The sequence below is a fragment of the Phaenicophaeus curvirostris genome, chromosome 5 (assembly GCF_032191515.1).
Source record: "Phaenicophaeus curvirostris isolate KB17595 chromosome 5, BPBGC_Pcur_1.0, whole genome shotgun sequence".
NCBI lineage: Eukaryota > Metazoa > Chordata > Aves > Cuculiformes > Cuculidae > Phaenicophaeus > Phaenicophaeus curvirostris.
In genome coordinates this window covers 29,072,683-29,084,589 of record NC_091396.1, presented here as the reverse complement: position 1 = coordinate 29,084,589, position 11,907 = coordinate 29,072,683, and the positions used below count along the sequence as shown (strand labels likewise).

General features: G+C 56.7%; 1 protein-coding gene across 1 annotated transcript in view; it reads left to right on the top strand.

Moving 5' to 3' along the window:
- Positions 1–9,049: 9,049 nt before the first annotated feature.
- DGKZ (diacylglycerol kinase zeta) overlaps positions 9,050–11,907 on the top strand; it is a 41,892-nt gene continuing 39,034 nt past the window's right edge. Inside the window, exon 1 of the mRNA XM_069857981.1 lies at positions 9,050–9,266. Coding sequence (XP_069714082.1) covers positions 9,100–9,266 — 167 coding nt within the window. The 5' untranslated portion in view covers positions 9,050–9,099. The remainder of the gene's footprint in view (positions 9,267–11,907) is intronic.

Genomic DNA, 11,907 nt, shown 5'->3' with positions numbered 1-11,907 from the left:
GTAATAAAACAGTCAGAGCAGGCTGAGGACACATTCCAGCTTTCACTGTGCCAGCCCTTCATGGGAAGACACTGGGATCAGGTGTGATGGCAATGTGTTCTGGATGTAACAAACGACTGTAGGACCTTGCCATGGGCAATTGATGCAGAGGGTACTTCTCATCGATCTGGAGCTCCAAGATCCCAATGCCCAGCAGGCAAAGCATCAGTGTGTGAATCTGGGGCAGAACAAATCCAAAACAAGCAGACAAGGACATATGGGAATTTTGCGAAGAATCTGTTGTCCTTGCTGGCACCTGCAGCACCAAGACGGGCAAGGCTGAGGCAGGAAAGAGCAGAGACCAGGGCCATGAAGTCCAGTTCCAGCCCAGGACAGACAGGTGATGCAAAGTTCCTGACAGGTGTGGGCAGAGGACAGAAGGGCCTTTCTACCTTTGGATGCTAGGAGAAAAATTGCCTTGGATTTCTAAAAAGCAGGGATATTGTGGTCCCACAAGTGGGAAGTTGCTCAGTGAGCTTGCTGGGAGGAGGAAAGCTTGGCTACAGCCATCCACCTCTACCTCTCCTTGGGTCCCATTACCATGCTATCGTCTCCTTGAGTCCCACTGCCCAGAGCTGGGGACACCATCCCCAGACAGATTTCATCCCTGTTAGACCATCAGCCAGAGCAGCAAGTACTTTGCTCTGTTGGGGCTGTTGTCATACAATTTTTCAGCGTCACTTTACCTGACTGTGCTCCCAGTTAAGACGAGTGCTTGAGACCCAGCTCCCCACGCAACCCCTGCAGGCAGGCAGACACCAGCTGGGCTGTGAGCAGCGAGGGGCAGCCGAGTTGTCCTCTGCCTCCCCATACGCCAAAGGGTTAAGCTCCAGTTTCGAAGTGTCTCTAAGGTGACACCAGGCTGCCTCGCTGGTGCAGCTCTCCGCAGCCCCCCTCCCCACGCACACACTCACGCTCTCTTTCTGCTTTGTCTTTTCGAGGGCTGCTGCAGGATCAGAGCACAGGCACCTTCTTCGCTGCCTACCTACCTCTGCCAGCCTTTCCCACTCGGCTGCTGCTGCTGCTGGAGACACTAAGGGACGTGCCTGGCCCGGGGGGTACCTCCCAGAAGGCACCCTGGGCTCTCCTTCGCCTGCTGGGAGCATCACCATCCCTGGATGTGCTCTCCTAAGACCTGTCCTCCTGCAAGCTGAGAAGCAGCATCAACGTCTCTGGATTCCTGTCAACTGTTTTGCCTCTTTGCCATGACAGCGCAGTGGAGACAGAGGGAGGCTGAGCTGTAGTGCCTGAGCTGCTTAAACTGCTGTCAAGAGGACGATAAATACCACTGCAAGAAGTTGGACGCTGTTTTTTTCTCTATGCTTGTGCTCCTCCAAGTAGCTAAACCTCGCCAAGATTGTCCTAGGGACAATTGTCCTAGGGAGGTGAAGCAGAGCAGCACTGTGGGATCCCGAGGGGCTGGACTGAGCCGCCCAAGAGATTTGTGGGCAGACTGCAGGACTCTCCGCCTGGAAAGGGACCTCACCTCAGCATGGCTGAAGGTCCTGTGAACTGGAGAGATTTCACCCCGGCCGGGTGTGACAATGAGGAGGCCAGGGGGGCCGCAGCAAGCCTCCTGGGAGCAGCAGACACAGAGACTGCTGGGCAAGAGCAACATTCAGGTCTCCACGGTGTGGATCCAGCTTGGGATGAGATGAGAGAGGCAATGGTGGTGGCGGAGGTGGAGCAGCAGTTCCTGCACTTGGCCATCAGAAAGCAGGTCTCCTACAGGTAGGAGCTCCTGGGTCCCATAGCACTGAGGCTGGGCTGGAGTGGTGGAGTGGCCTGTCCCAGGGGCATCTCCCTCTGTTGAGAAAGGGCTGGCTGTTCCTGGTGGCCACTGGTGCCTTCCACCAGAAACCATCTGAGCACAGGGACAAGTGGACTGTTTAGCCCTTTTCCTCCCCACCCATACAACAGCCCACTCTTGTAACATTGATTCTCCTCTTCCTCCTCTGCCCCAAAGCAAATATCCCTTTGCTTGACTCCTAGGTCCAGAAACCTTGCTCCCACCTGGGGAAGAATGAAAAGTGATCCAAAGATGAAAGGGCTGAGACTGGGGCTTAAGCTATAAATGTGCCCTTTGGGGATACTTTGCAGCAAAAGGAGTACCTGTCCCAGCCCTTGGTGTGACATTTTTGCTGGTACTGCTCTTCTTAGGTTACACCTACCCCTACGATAACCAAGCAAAACCAGTGGAGGCATAGAGTGATTTTCATAGCTCCCATGGGGCTTTTGTGGGAGCCATTGCCTGGTGAAGCTTAGGTGAGCTCCTATTACTAACTCCAGCCACACTGTCCGAAATCCTGCTTGGATCAGTGCCTTCTGTCTTTCTCTCACAGTGAGTAAGGTCTGATGTCTCACCCTCCCCTCTTTTTCACTGTTTAAGTCCTTCTACCATTTAGTACCCCAAGCTTTGAAGAGCGGCTCTCAGGTGCAAGTGAGGAGAAATTCTTCAATGCCAAGCACTTGCAGGGCTGACCCAGATCTGCTGTGAGGATCTGGAACCGAGCAGAGGGAAGAAGGCAGGAGCTACCTCCTTACCCTTCTCGTGAGCTGGCTTGGCCCAGGGATGTGTCTGTGTCTTCCTGTGCTCACTGTCACCATGTCAGGCCATGCTCAGCAAGTGGCAGGTAGTTTACAAGCAGGTGGAAAACTGTCACAGAGGATCTCAGTGCCACGCCTGTTGCTGTAGCAGGCAGAGGGGTGGATGCGGTCTCCAGCCACTGGCCGGGGACTCCAGGCTGCAGAGCTCTGCTGGGGGGACAGATTTCAGACAGGAGCCCATCATCCCCCTGAGCTGTGCTCCTGTGCTTACAGCAGCCCATATCCCCCTTGCAAGGGCTGCAGTGCAAACTGTGAGTAAATCGCTCTCCAATTTTGCTGTAATGGGAACTCATAGGGAACTGTATTAGTGCCTGCAGAGCCGAAGGGGCCCTGGAACTGAATCATCTGTGGCACTTGCTATTCCTGCAGTGGGTGGCGAGCAGGAGCCAGAGTGGCAGAGTCCTCACCAAGGCAGCTTTACGTCCCTGGGCCTCGCGGTGAGCTGGGGCAACACGCAGCCCTCTGGGTCGTCATATGGTACCTGGGGTGGCTCACTGAGGCAGGCTGAGCTGGGAGGGTCTCTGCCCTGAAGCCACTGAGGGTGAGGAATTACCATGCTGAGTGGAGGAGGCAGAGCAGGATTTTCTCCTCTTAGCTGTCTTTCTCCAGATGTGCATGGCGCATTTTGTGAACAGATTAGCCAGCTGCAATTATCCAGCCTCCCTATGGGAGGAAGGGACCATATTGCAACATAATTTGATCAGCCTGAATTTGCTCCAGAACTGTCTAAGGTTGCTGGGGATTGTTTTTGTCCTGCTCATCCAACCTCAGCTGCCCAAACAGGTGGCTCTGCTGACACGCTGCAGCCCATACCCCACTTCCACAAAGCATGTCTGTCCACTTCAGCCCTCACAAGGGGTCTCTTTGCAAGAGGCTTTGCTCCATCCAGGGTGGGCATTGCAGAAGAGAGTAGTCTGGTGGGGCTGTCAGGGATGCCACAGCTACCTGCAGGCCAGCAGCAAGGAAGGAGGCGACGTTTGAGATGAGCTGCTTCCTCCAACTTCTGTTTCAGGCAGCAGAGCAAAGGGAAGGGGAAATGGGAGAGGAAATGTCTGGGGGTGGAAATCTGCTTGTGCCATCCTGTGACGCGCAGGCAGGGTCCAGTCTGGCTACTCTTGGGGGACGAGTTTGCCAGGCAAAGGTTCAGTGGTGATGGAGCCATTGCCTGGAGCTGGGCTAACCTTTCATGAAGCTGAGGGATATGGTTTAGTGTTTGGTAGGAACGGTTGGACTCGGTGATCCGGTGGGTCTCTTCCAACCTGGTTATTCTGTGATTCTGTGATTCTGTGAAGCACCATTCCTGCAGCAGGATGAGACCTCGAGGAGCTGACAGAAATACCTTTACTGTGCTGCCTGGCTGTGGAGCTCTGGAGGCAGAACCTGAGGCATGAACCCTGGTATGGAGTTTGGAAGGCCTCCTCCATGGGCTGTGGGCATCACAGGTGTCCTCAATGTCAAGCAAAGGTTGGAGACCTCAGTCCTCCTGCTGCCAATCTGCCTGTTCCTGCTGGGACCCATTAGTCATCATCAGGAGCAGGCAGTACGAGCTGCTACATAAAGGTTTTGAAATGAGCAGAAATTATATTAAGCCCATGGAAATAATGTTCCTTCCATAAATAGCTGTTGTAGTGTATGGAGGTGCCTTGGGCGGGTGGAAGAGAGCTCAGTGCTCAGGTTATATTTAGGGCTTTGAGTAGCAGTTTCATGCCAAGCTGATTAACAGTGCCAGCTTCTGCACCAATTTGCACATTCTGGGACAATTTTCCCAGTAGGGAGGTGCCTCTACAGTGCCAGAAGGACCTGATGCTCTCTGTCACTACAGCAAACCCTGAAGAAGTGCCAGGGCTTTGTGCTTCACTCCCTAGAGAGTCACTTCAGCCAAGGGGAGTCCAAAGTCAGTTCCTGCTAGCTTCAGGTGTCTCCACTGAGGTCTTGTGGTGGAGCAGGAGCATTTCTAGCTTCCTGAGTGGGGCAACTCCAGTGGCAATAAGGCAAGTTAGAGGGATGAGGAACTTTGCTCTAGGAAAAACTCCATGAACTGGAGCCAGAGAGGCTTGGCTGGCTGCAACAACACCCTGCAGCTTCTCTGACAGGGCTGTAGACCTTTGCAGTTCAAAGTGTGCTCTCATTTTCAACACTTTTGCAGTTGCTTTCAGGGTGACGCAGCAATGGCCTTTGTCATTGCCACTGCTCCCAGCAACCCAGCCTGCAGGGGTGTTCACCCAGAAAGGAAACCACAAGCACACAGAAGCTTGCTGCTTAGGCCCCCCACAGGCTACATCTATGGGATGAGGGATATGCTGGGCATCAGACCAGTGTCCTTCTGCGCTCAGCCACCTCTGGAGGCAGTACCCAGCACAGCCCATGCACTACAGGGCTCCTCACAGGCATCTCGTGGCAGTGGGAAGAGGAATCCCTGTGGCTCTCTGTGCCCCCAGCCCAGCACCCACCTCTGTGGAGCTAATTGGGATGTCCTCTTGCCAGCTCCCATTCCTGTTAGCACAATGTGGGTCACCTCGGCTGCTGAGTGTGGTCCCCAGCTGGCAGATAGGACACAGCTAATGCATCTCACAGGCTTTTCTGTGCTGGGGAGCTAAATATAACCCAAAGAGTGGATCAGAGGGGACTGCTTTGCAATGTAAATAGCACATGAGCTTGAACACAGGCAAGGCAGAGAGGGGGATATGGCAGGGTCTGCTGGGAAGAGGGAGGTGGAAACCTTGGGGGTCAAGAGAGCTGCTTTCAGCTCTCTGACATCTTCTCTTCCTTCAGATCTGTTTGGTCTCCAGGTTTTTATGAAGTACCAGGGCAGAAGGTAGGCAGCCTCTCCGCCCCAGCAGGCAGGGCAGGGGCTGGGTAGGAAGGGGAGCCTCCAGCTGCAGGGAGAGAGGAGCAGAGAGGGGCCTCCTTCCTCTGAGCCTTGCCTGCTAGCCTTTTAATCGTGTTAGCCTGGCTATGCAGAGCAGCCTCATCAAATTCCTATTCATTCCCAGCAAGGCAAGCCTGCTCTGCTCTGACAGAGACATCTGTCTCTGTGTCCCTCTGTGCTGCTGGGGAAAGGAGATGGCTGGCACCCCCTGGCACAGCTGGAGGGAAGCTCACAGTGCTATGTCCTGAGTGGGTGGCTCCTCACAGACCTTGCTCAGGGGGTGACAAGCAGGTGTGGCACCATCCCCTGCCCTGACCCTCTCCAGAGCCAGAGACAAGTTCTGCTTGCTGGGTATAGCACTTGTGAGAGATCATTGCTGGTGTGTATTGCTGGCTCCATGGTTCCCATCCTGGATACTCCTATGTGCAAGGTAAACTGGAGATCTGGCCACGTGTAACAAGATATGGAAACATCCCAAGAGGCAGTTTTGGAGTAACTGGGAGGCTGTGGATACAGCCTGGCTGTGCCAGAGCACACCTGCAGCCGGGCCAGGGCAGGGCAGCGGAACACAATCCCAAGCCCCCATGTTAAACCAGACACGCTCTCTGGTTTAAGCTGATCTATGACCATACTGCTGCCAGAAAGGATTGCTCCTATCCTACCTCCTGCTGATTTTCACATGTCAGGTGGGCCAGACCTGTTTCCTGAGGCAGCAGAAGATAATGCTAGCACAGCCACAGTCCTGGGTGGGGAGAGCTGGGAGCCCTGGACCAAAACTGCTGTAGTGGCCATCCCCTCCCTTGGCCATGCCCTCACTTATCTGATCCCAGCTCACAATGAATCCCAGGACAGGTAATCTGCTAGGTTTGGGCTAAGCGAGCAGCTTAACCCTTTCCTTACCAGAGGACTGCAGACACTTGCACAGTGCTGAACCACAAAACCACCCAGCACAGTGACTCCCCTGCCTTTCCAGTGCTGCCTGCAGAGAAGCCAGTGCCAGCAGGGTCATCCTCTCTGGTCTCCTGCCCACGAACAGACAGAACTGGGCTTTCTATGGGATCCCCTATGGTTTTGCACCAAGCACAAAGGACAGGACTCTGGAAGGACACACAGATGCAGCACAGAGAGGAGGCTGAAGGTCCCAGGGCAGGGCATGTTTCTTCTCCAACAGCCTCACCAGGCCTTAGTGCTCCCAGGTAAGAGGACTGGATGTCAACACTGACAGGCAGCACAGACGCATAAAAGGGAAATGTCTGCAAGCAGGGAGCAAATGTGACTAATTCAATCAATTGTGACATGCAAAGCAGCAGGGATGATGAACTCTTTTGGTGATGATAAAACCTCTCCAGCGGTGGGAATGACAAACTCTTGGTGATAACAATACCTCTCCCATCCCCATCTCTGAGATGGAGGTAGGCATCCAGGCTCTGCCTTTTCCTCCCCCTGCATGGTAATTAGTGCAGTGGGTTCTGTTCAGTTTCAGAGCTTGCCTGGTGAGATCAAGGTCTGCAATTTTTTTTTTCCCTTTTGATGATGGAGTCTAAAGCAGGATCATGTGTCCCTTTAGAACTGCCATCTGTGCGGGCTTCAGTAGCTGGCTCTAGTCACTTGCTTTTCTCTGTCTGCACAGAAGCCACCCACAGTTCCCCTCGCTGATCTGAAGGTCTGTCAGAGCAGACCGAGCAGTGTCTGGTTCTGGAGCTGGGGGCTTTGGAGCTGGGGACAGGCTGAGCCTGCAGGGTCATGGTGTGCCCCGCAGACCCTCACCAGGGAACAAATAGTGTCTGCCTCTCTGCTCATCAGAGGCTGGCCCGGAGCCTCCCAGGTGCTTGTGCTTCCCACAGTCCCCATATCTGTCTTACCCAAGTAGGTTTCATGCAGATCCTGGTGCAGGGTGAGCAGATGCTGATGACTGGAGGCTGTTTGGAGACCCACCACATAGGAGGGGTGCATACAGCTGGGGGACCACGAGTGCTGCAGTACCATGCAGGCGAGGATGCACAGAGTGGGCTGCAAGAGGACAACCTGGTTGGCATGGCCTCGTTTGCGTGGCGGTGATGGGACAGCTTTGCCAGAAGGGGCTGTCTCAAGCCCAGAGACTCCTGAAGAGCTGCTTGGCAAGGGAGGTGATGCTTCCTCAGCATGCAGGCTGGTGTGTCAGGACACGTTCTTGCTTGCCAAAGGTGCACACGAGGCTCCTCCAGCGAGGGCCGAGCAGAGGAGGTGGCCCCATGCTGTGGGCTGCAGGAGGAAGAGTGCAGCACAGCCGGCTGCGATGACAGCCGCCCTCACACTTCCAGGAAGTGCAGAGAGAGGAACCAGGTGGACGGTGCAAACAAAGCCAGGTCCCGGGTGGGCGGCCGGGTGGAGGAGTGCTGCCAGGGACCTGCCCTCGGGATGACTCTGGAAAGCAGCCACTGCGGGAGGAAGAGTGAGAGTGAACCCCAGGCTGGCTGAGCACGTCAGCTCGTGCAGGGGCAGATGTGGCGACACCGCTCCTGGGACGTTCCCCAGAGCCCTCCAGGGGACATAGATACGAGGTACTTCCCGAGCCAGGCTCAGCTGCCTTCCTTTTGCTCTTGAGGGGCCGAGGTGCTGCGGCTGGCGCTGACACCCTGTGCTCCAAGGGGTGGGGGACAGGCTTCCCTTGCTTTCCCGGTGCTTTGCCAGTAATTCCTTCCTCTTTTCCCCGTGCCAGCGCCAGGCTTGCGCAGCACAACCTCTGCAGCAGGGATGTCAGAGAGCCGCACAGCTGCTTTTGACGCCAAGGCTGTGAGCGCACGGGGTCAGCGGTGCTTGGCCTGGGCTGTCAGGTTCCTCGTGCAGCCGGTGGGCGCCGGAAGGTGTGTCCCTATCGCCACCAGCCCTCCTGGGAACAGCTGGTACTCAGGGTGACCAGCGGGACTGCCCTGAGGGGGCTGTAGGTCAGCACCAGTGGCTGCACCGGGCTGGCGACTGGGAACCTGTGGTGCTTGGTGACTGGGACCCTGCGGGGCTTGGCGACTGGGACCCTGCGGGGGAAGCCCGCGCAGCCCTGGCTGTCAGCCTGGCTTGGCACCCCTGGGGGAGCGGGGCAAAGCGGCCATCCCGGACGGCTCATTTTCCATGCAAAAGAGGGTTTGTCCGTCGCTCCTGCGAGGCCGTTTCCTGGCCGAAGGCAGCCTGGCAGCGGCAGCCCCTGCGCCGGGGGGCCGGGAGGAGAAGCGGGGCGGGCGGCTCGCCGGGCTGGGTCGAGGCTCCTGGTCCCCGGAGAGGGCGGTGGCGGCGACGAGGCTGCTGCCTCCGTCCCCACCTCGTCCGGCCGTGAACAATGGGAGGCGGAGAGGAGGAGGAAGAGGAGGAGGTGGAGGCTCCGCGGCCGCCGCCAAGCCTCTTCCCGAGCGCGGGGCGGCGGCAGGGCCGACCCCCGGCTCCCCAGGCTGGCGGCAGGGGGCGCTGCCGGAGCCCCCGTTGCCCCCGGTGCGCGCCCGCACTTCCTGCCGCCGGGGCGGGACCCCGGCGGCCGCCCCGCCCCCCCGCCCGCCCCGTCCCCTCCCTGCCCTCCCCGGCGCGGGGCGGCCGCGCGGCGAGCCCCGAGCGTAGCCATGGAGTCCCCGCCGCCCGCCGGCTCGCCCTCCGCCTCCTCCTCCTCCTCCTCCTCCGCCGGCTCCTCCGAGGCGGCGGGCAGCGCCGAGCCCGAGCGGGGCCCGCCGCCGCTGGGCCGCCGGCACAGCAACAAGCGCTTCACTGGCCTCAGGCTCTTTGGGCGCAGGTGAGCGGCGGGCGGGCTACGGGGCAGCGGGCGCCGCGGCATCCCGAGTGCTGAGCCCCCGCCGCGGGCAGCGCCCCCACCGACCCGCTAGCGAGTCAGGAACCGCCCCGGGGTGCGGGACGGGGTGTGGGGACCCAAGGGGATGCGCTTGGGTGTTCCGAGAGGACCCAGAGGGATGCGCTTGGGTATATTGAGGGGATCTAGGGCGATGCTCTTGGGTTTTCCTTGGGAGATGCGCTTGGTTTTTCCTCGGGGACCGAAGGGGATGCGCTTGGGTGTTCCTCGGGGACGCAGTGGGCTGTGCTTGGGTTTTCCTCGGGGACCGAGGGGGATGCTCTTGGGTGTTCCTCGGGGACACAGCAGGCTGCACTTGGGTTTTCCTCGGGGACTGAGGGGGATGCTCTTGACAAAAGCAGTGGAAAGTTGGGAAGCATCGCTCTAACTGCACCCGCTGTCCTCCTTGGAGAAGTCAGCCTACTCTCTAGAGGATTCGTTTCCACCCACTCAGAACTGCAAGTGTTCATCCCTGCACACCCATCCCGCACTTCAGTTGGTCCTGTGCCGCCTGCTGGTGTTCCAGAAGCTGGAAGCTGGGGTCCCCACTTTGCTTGCCTCCTCTCCATAGTCAGCTGGGCTTCTTGTGCCTCCCACAGCCTTGCTCTTGGCCTCATGGGATCTGGGGGACTGTAGCATGTGTAAGCAAAAGGGTGTCCCTGCCATCTAGAGCCATGTAAAAACACTGAATAACTGGGGCTTGAAGAGACCTCTGGAGGTCACCTGATCTGACCTGCTACATCAAAGCAGGGCTGAATTTGATCAGGCTACTGATATTGAGTTTTGAGTGTCACTGGCGTGGAGACTACACAGCCTCTCTGGGCACCTGCTTCCCTGCTTTAAGCTCCTGGGAAATTTTTTTCCCTCATATCTATTCAGAGTTTCCCTTGTTGCAGTCTATACCCTTTGTCTTTTGGGTTGTTGCTGTCCTCCTCTAAGAGCAGTGTCTGCCTTAGTTTTATCTGAACCCCATCAGGTAGCTGAAGAACGTAACAATATTCACCCTTAACCTACTCTTCTACAGGCCAAACCATACTCTTCATCCGAGACTCCTTGTATCTGATAGCTCCTCTCCCTAACTGCCTTGGTGATCCTCTGCTGAACTTGCTGCCGCTCATCAGCATTTTTCGTGTACAGGGAGCCCAAAGCAGGATGCAGTGCTCCTGCATGGTGTCACAGGTGCTGGATGGAAGGGAAAGGCCTCAATTTCAGCCTCCACACCCAAGCTGGAGCTGGAAACTGAGGGCTTCCAAGGTCACCCCACCGCAGATGCTGCTCTGGTTTCTCCTCTGCTCTGATTTCATAGCTGGTGGCAACGGCTGCCTGAAGCTGCTAGCAGTTGCTGACCTGTCCATAGTAGTGTCTGGCATCTTTCTCTGGCTCCCAGGGGTTCAGGCTGCTGTTCCTGCAAAATATATCAGACCCTACAGCAAGGGGAAGTTCTTCCTATGTGAACAGCTTTCTGCAGCATGGACATGTGGGAGAGAAGCAAAGTGGGACAGGCAGGAGGTGCTGAGCTGGAGGGGGCCAGTATGCCTGCCGGGACAGCTGGAAATGGTTGTTGGGTCCTTTGGTACATGGCTGCTTCTCTTGCTTTTCTTCTGCTGGTTTCCTCCAGCTTTTGGTGACAAATGCAGCACCCAGAGCTGCAGAGGAGTCATGAGAGATTCCCACAGGCCTCCAAGAAGGAAGGGGCTCCTACATGTGCCCGTGGGAGGTGGGTTCTGTGGGAAGCTGTGCAGGATGAGTGGCTGCATGCTGCTATATTCATGCCTACCTGAGTGGGAGAGTTCTCCTGAGGTGGGCACAGGTCCATAAAATGACAAGAGAGCCTGCCCTGTCCCCACAGCAGGTGAACCCCAGAGGGATTTGAAGCAAAAGAGGGGTAAGCCCCAAAGCTCTGGCCTGCAACAGTACATTATTCTCCTGTGTTTTGCAAGCGGGCTTATTTTTGTACCTTGTAATTGCCTTACAGGAGGGTGGAGTAATTGGCTTCAGAGCTGATGGAGACAAGCACACAATACGTGCATCCAGGGCACGGATGGGTAATTCTTTTAATTGGGCTGATAAAGAGATTGGGGCTGATCAGATAATAGGTGGTTAGGATTAAATTTCCTTCCTAGGTGCCCCGTTTCTTGTGCTGTGAGTGAACAGCATGATTTACATTTCTCAGGGGGAGCTTGAGGAGGGATTGGGAGTGCTGGGGACAAAGCTCCTTTCTTGCTCTCTCCCATCAGTATGGAGGATGTTGATGGGATGCTGAAATGGGTCTTCCCTGTGGACTTCAGGGTCTTTAACACATTCTGCTTCGGGGGTGGTATGTGTGATGGCTGGATCTGCTGCAGCAGCATAAGCAGGACGCGTAGCTGCCACCAAGGGCCAGTGGGTGGTTGCCCTGCAGAGCACATGGGACCAGCTTTTCAGCTGTGGTGCTTTGGCAGACCTAGTGCTGGAGCCTGCACACGAGCCCAGGGGTGCCTGCCATTGCCCCAGGAAAGGTCTGTGGGTGGCAAGGCATATGGGTAAACGGCACTCAAGAAACTGAGCCGAGCACCCGCCTACGTCTTTCTGAGATGTCACTTGTCAC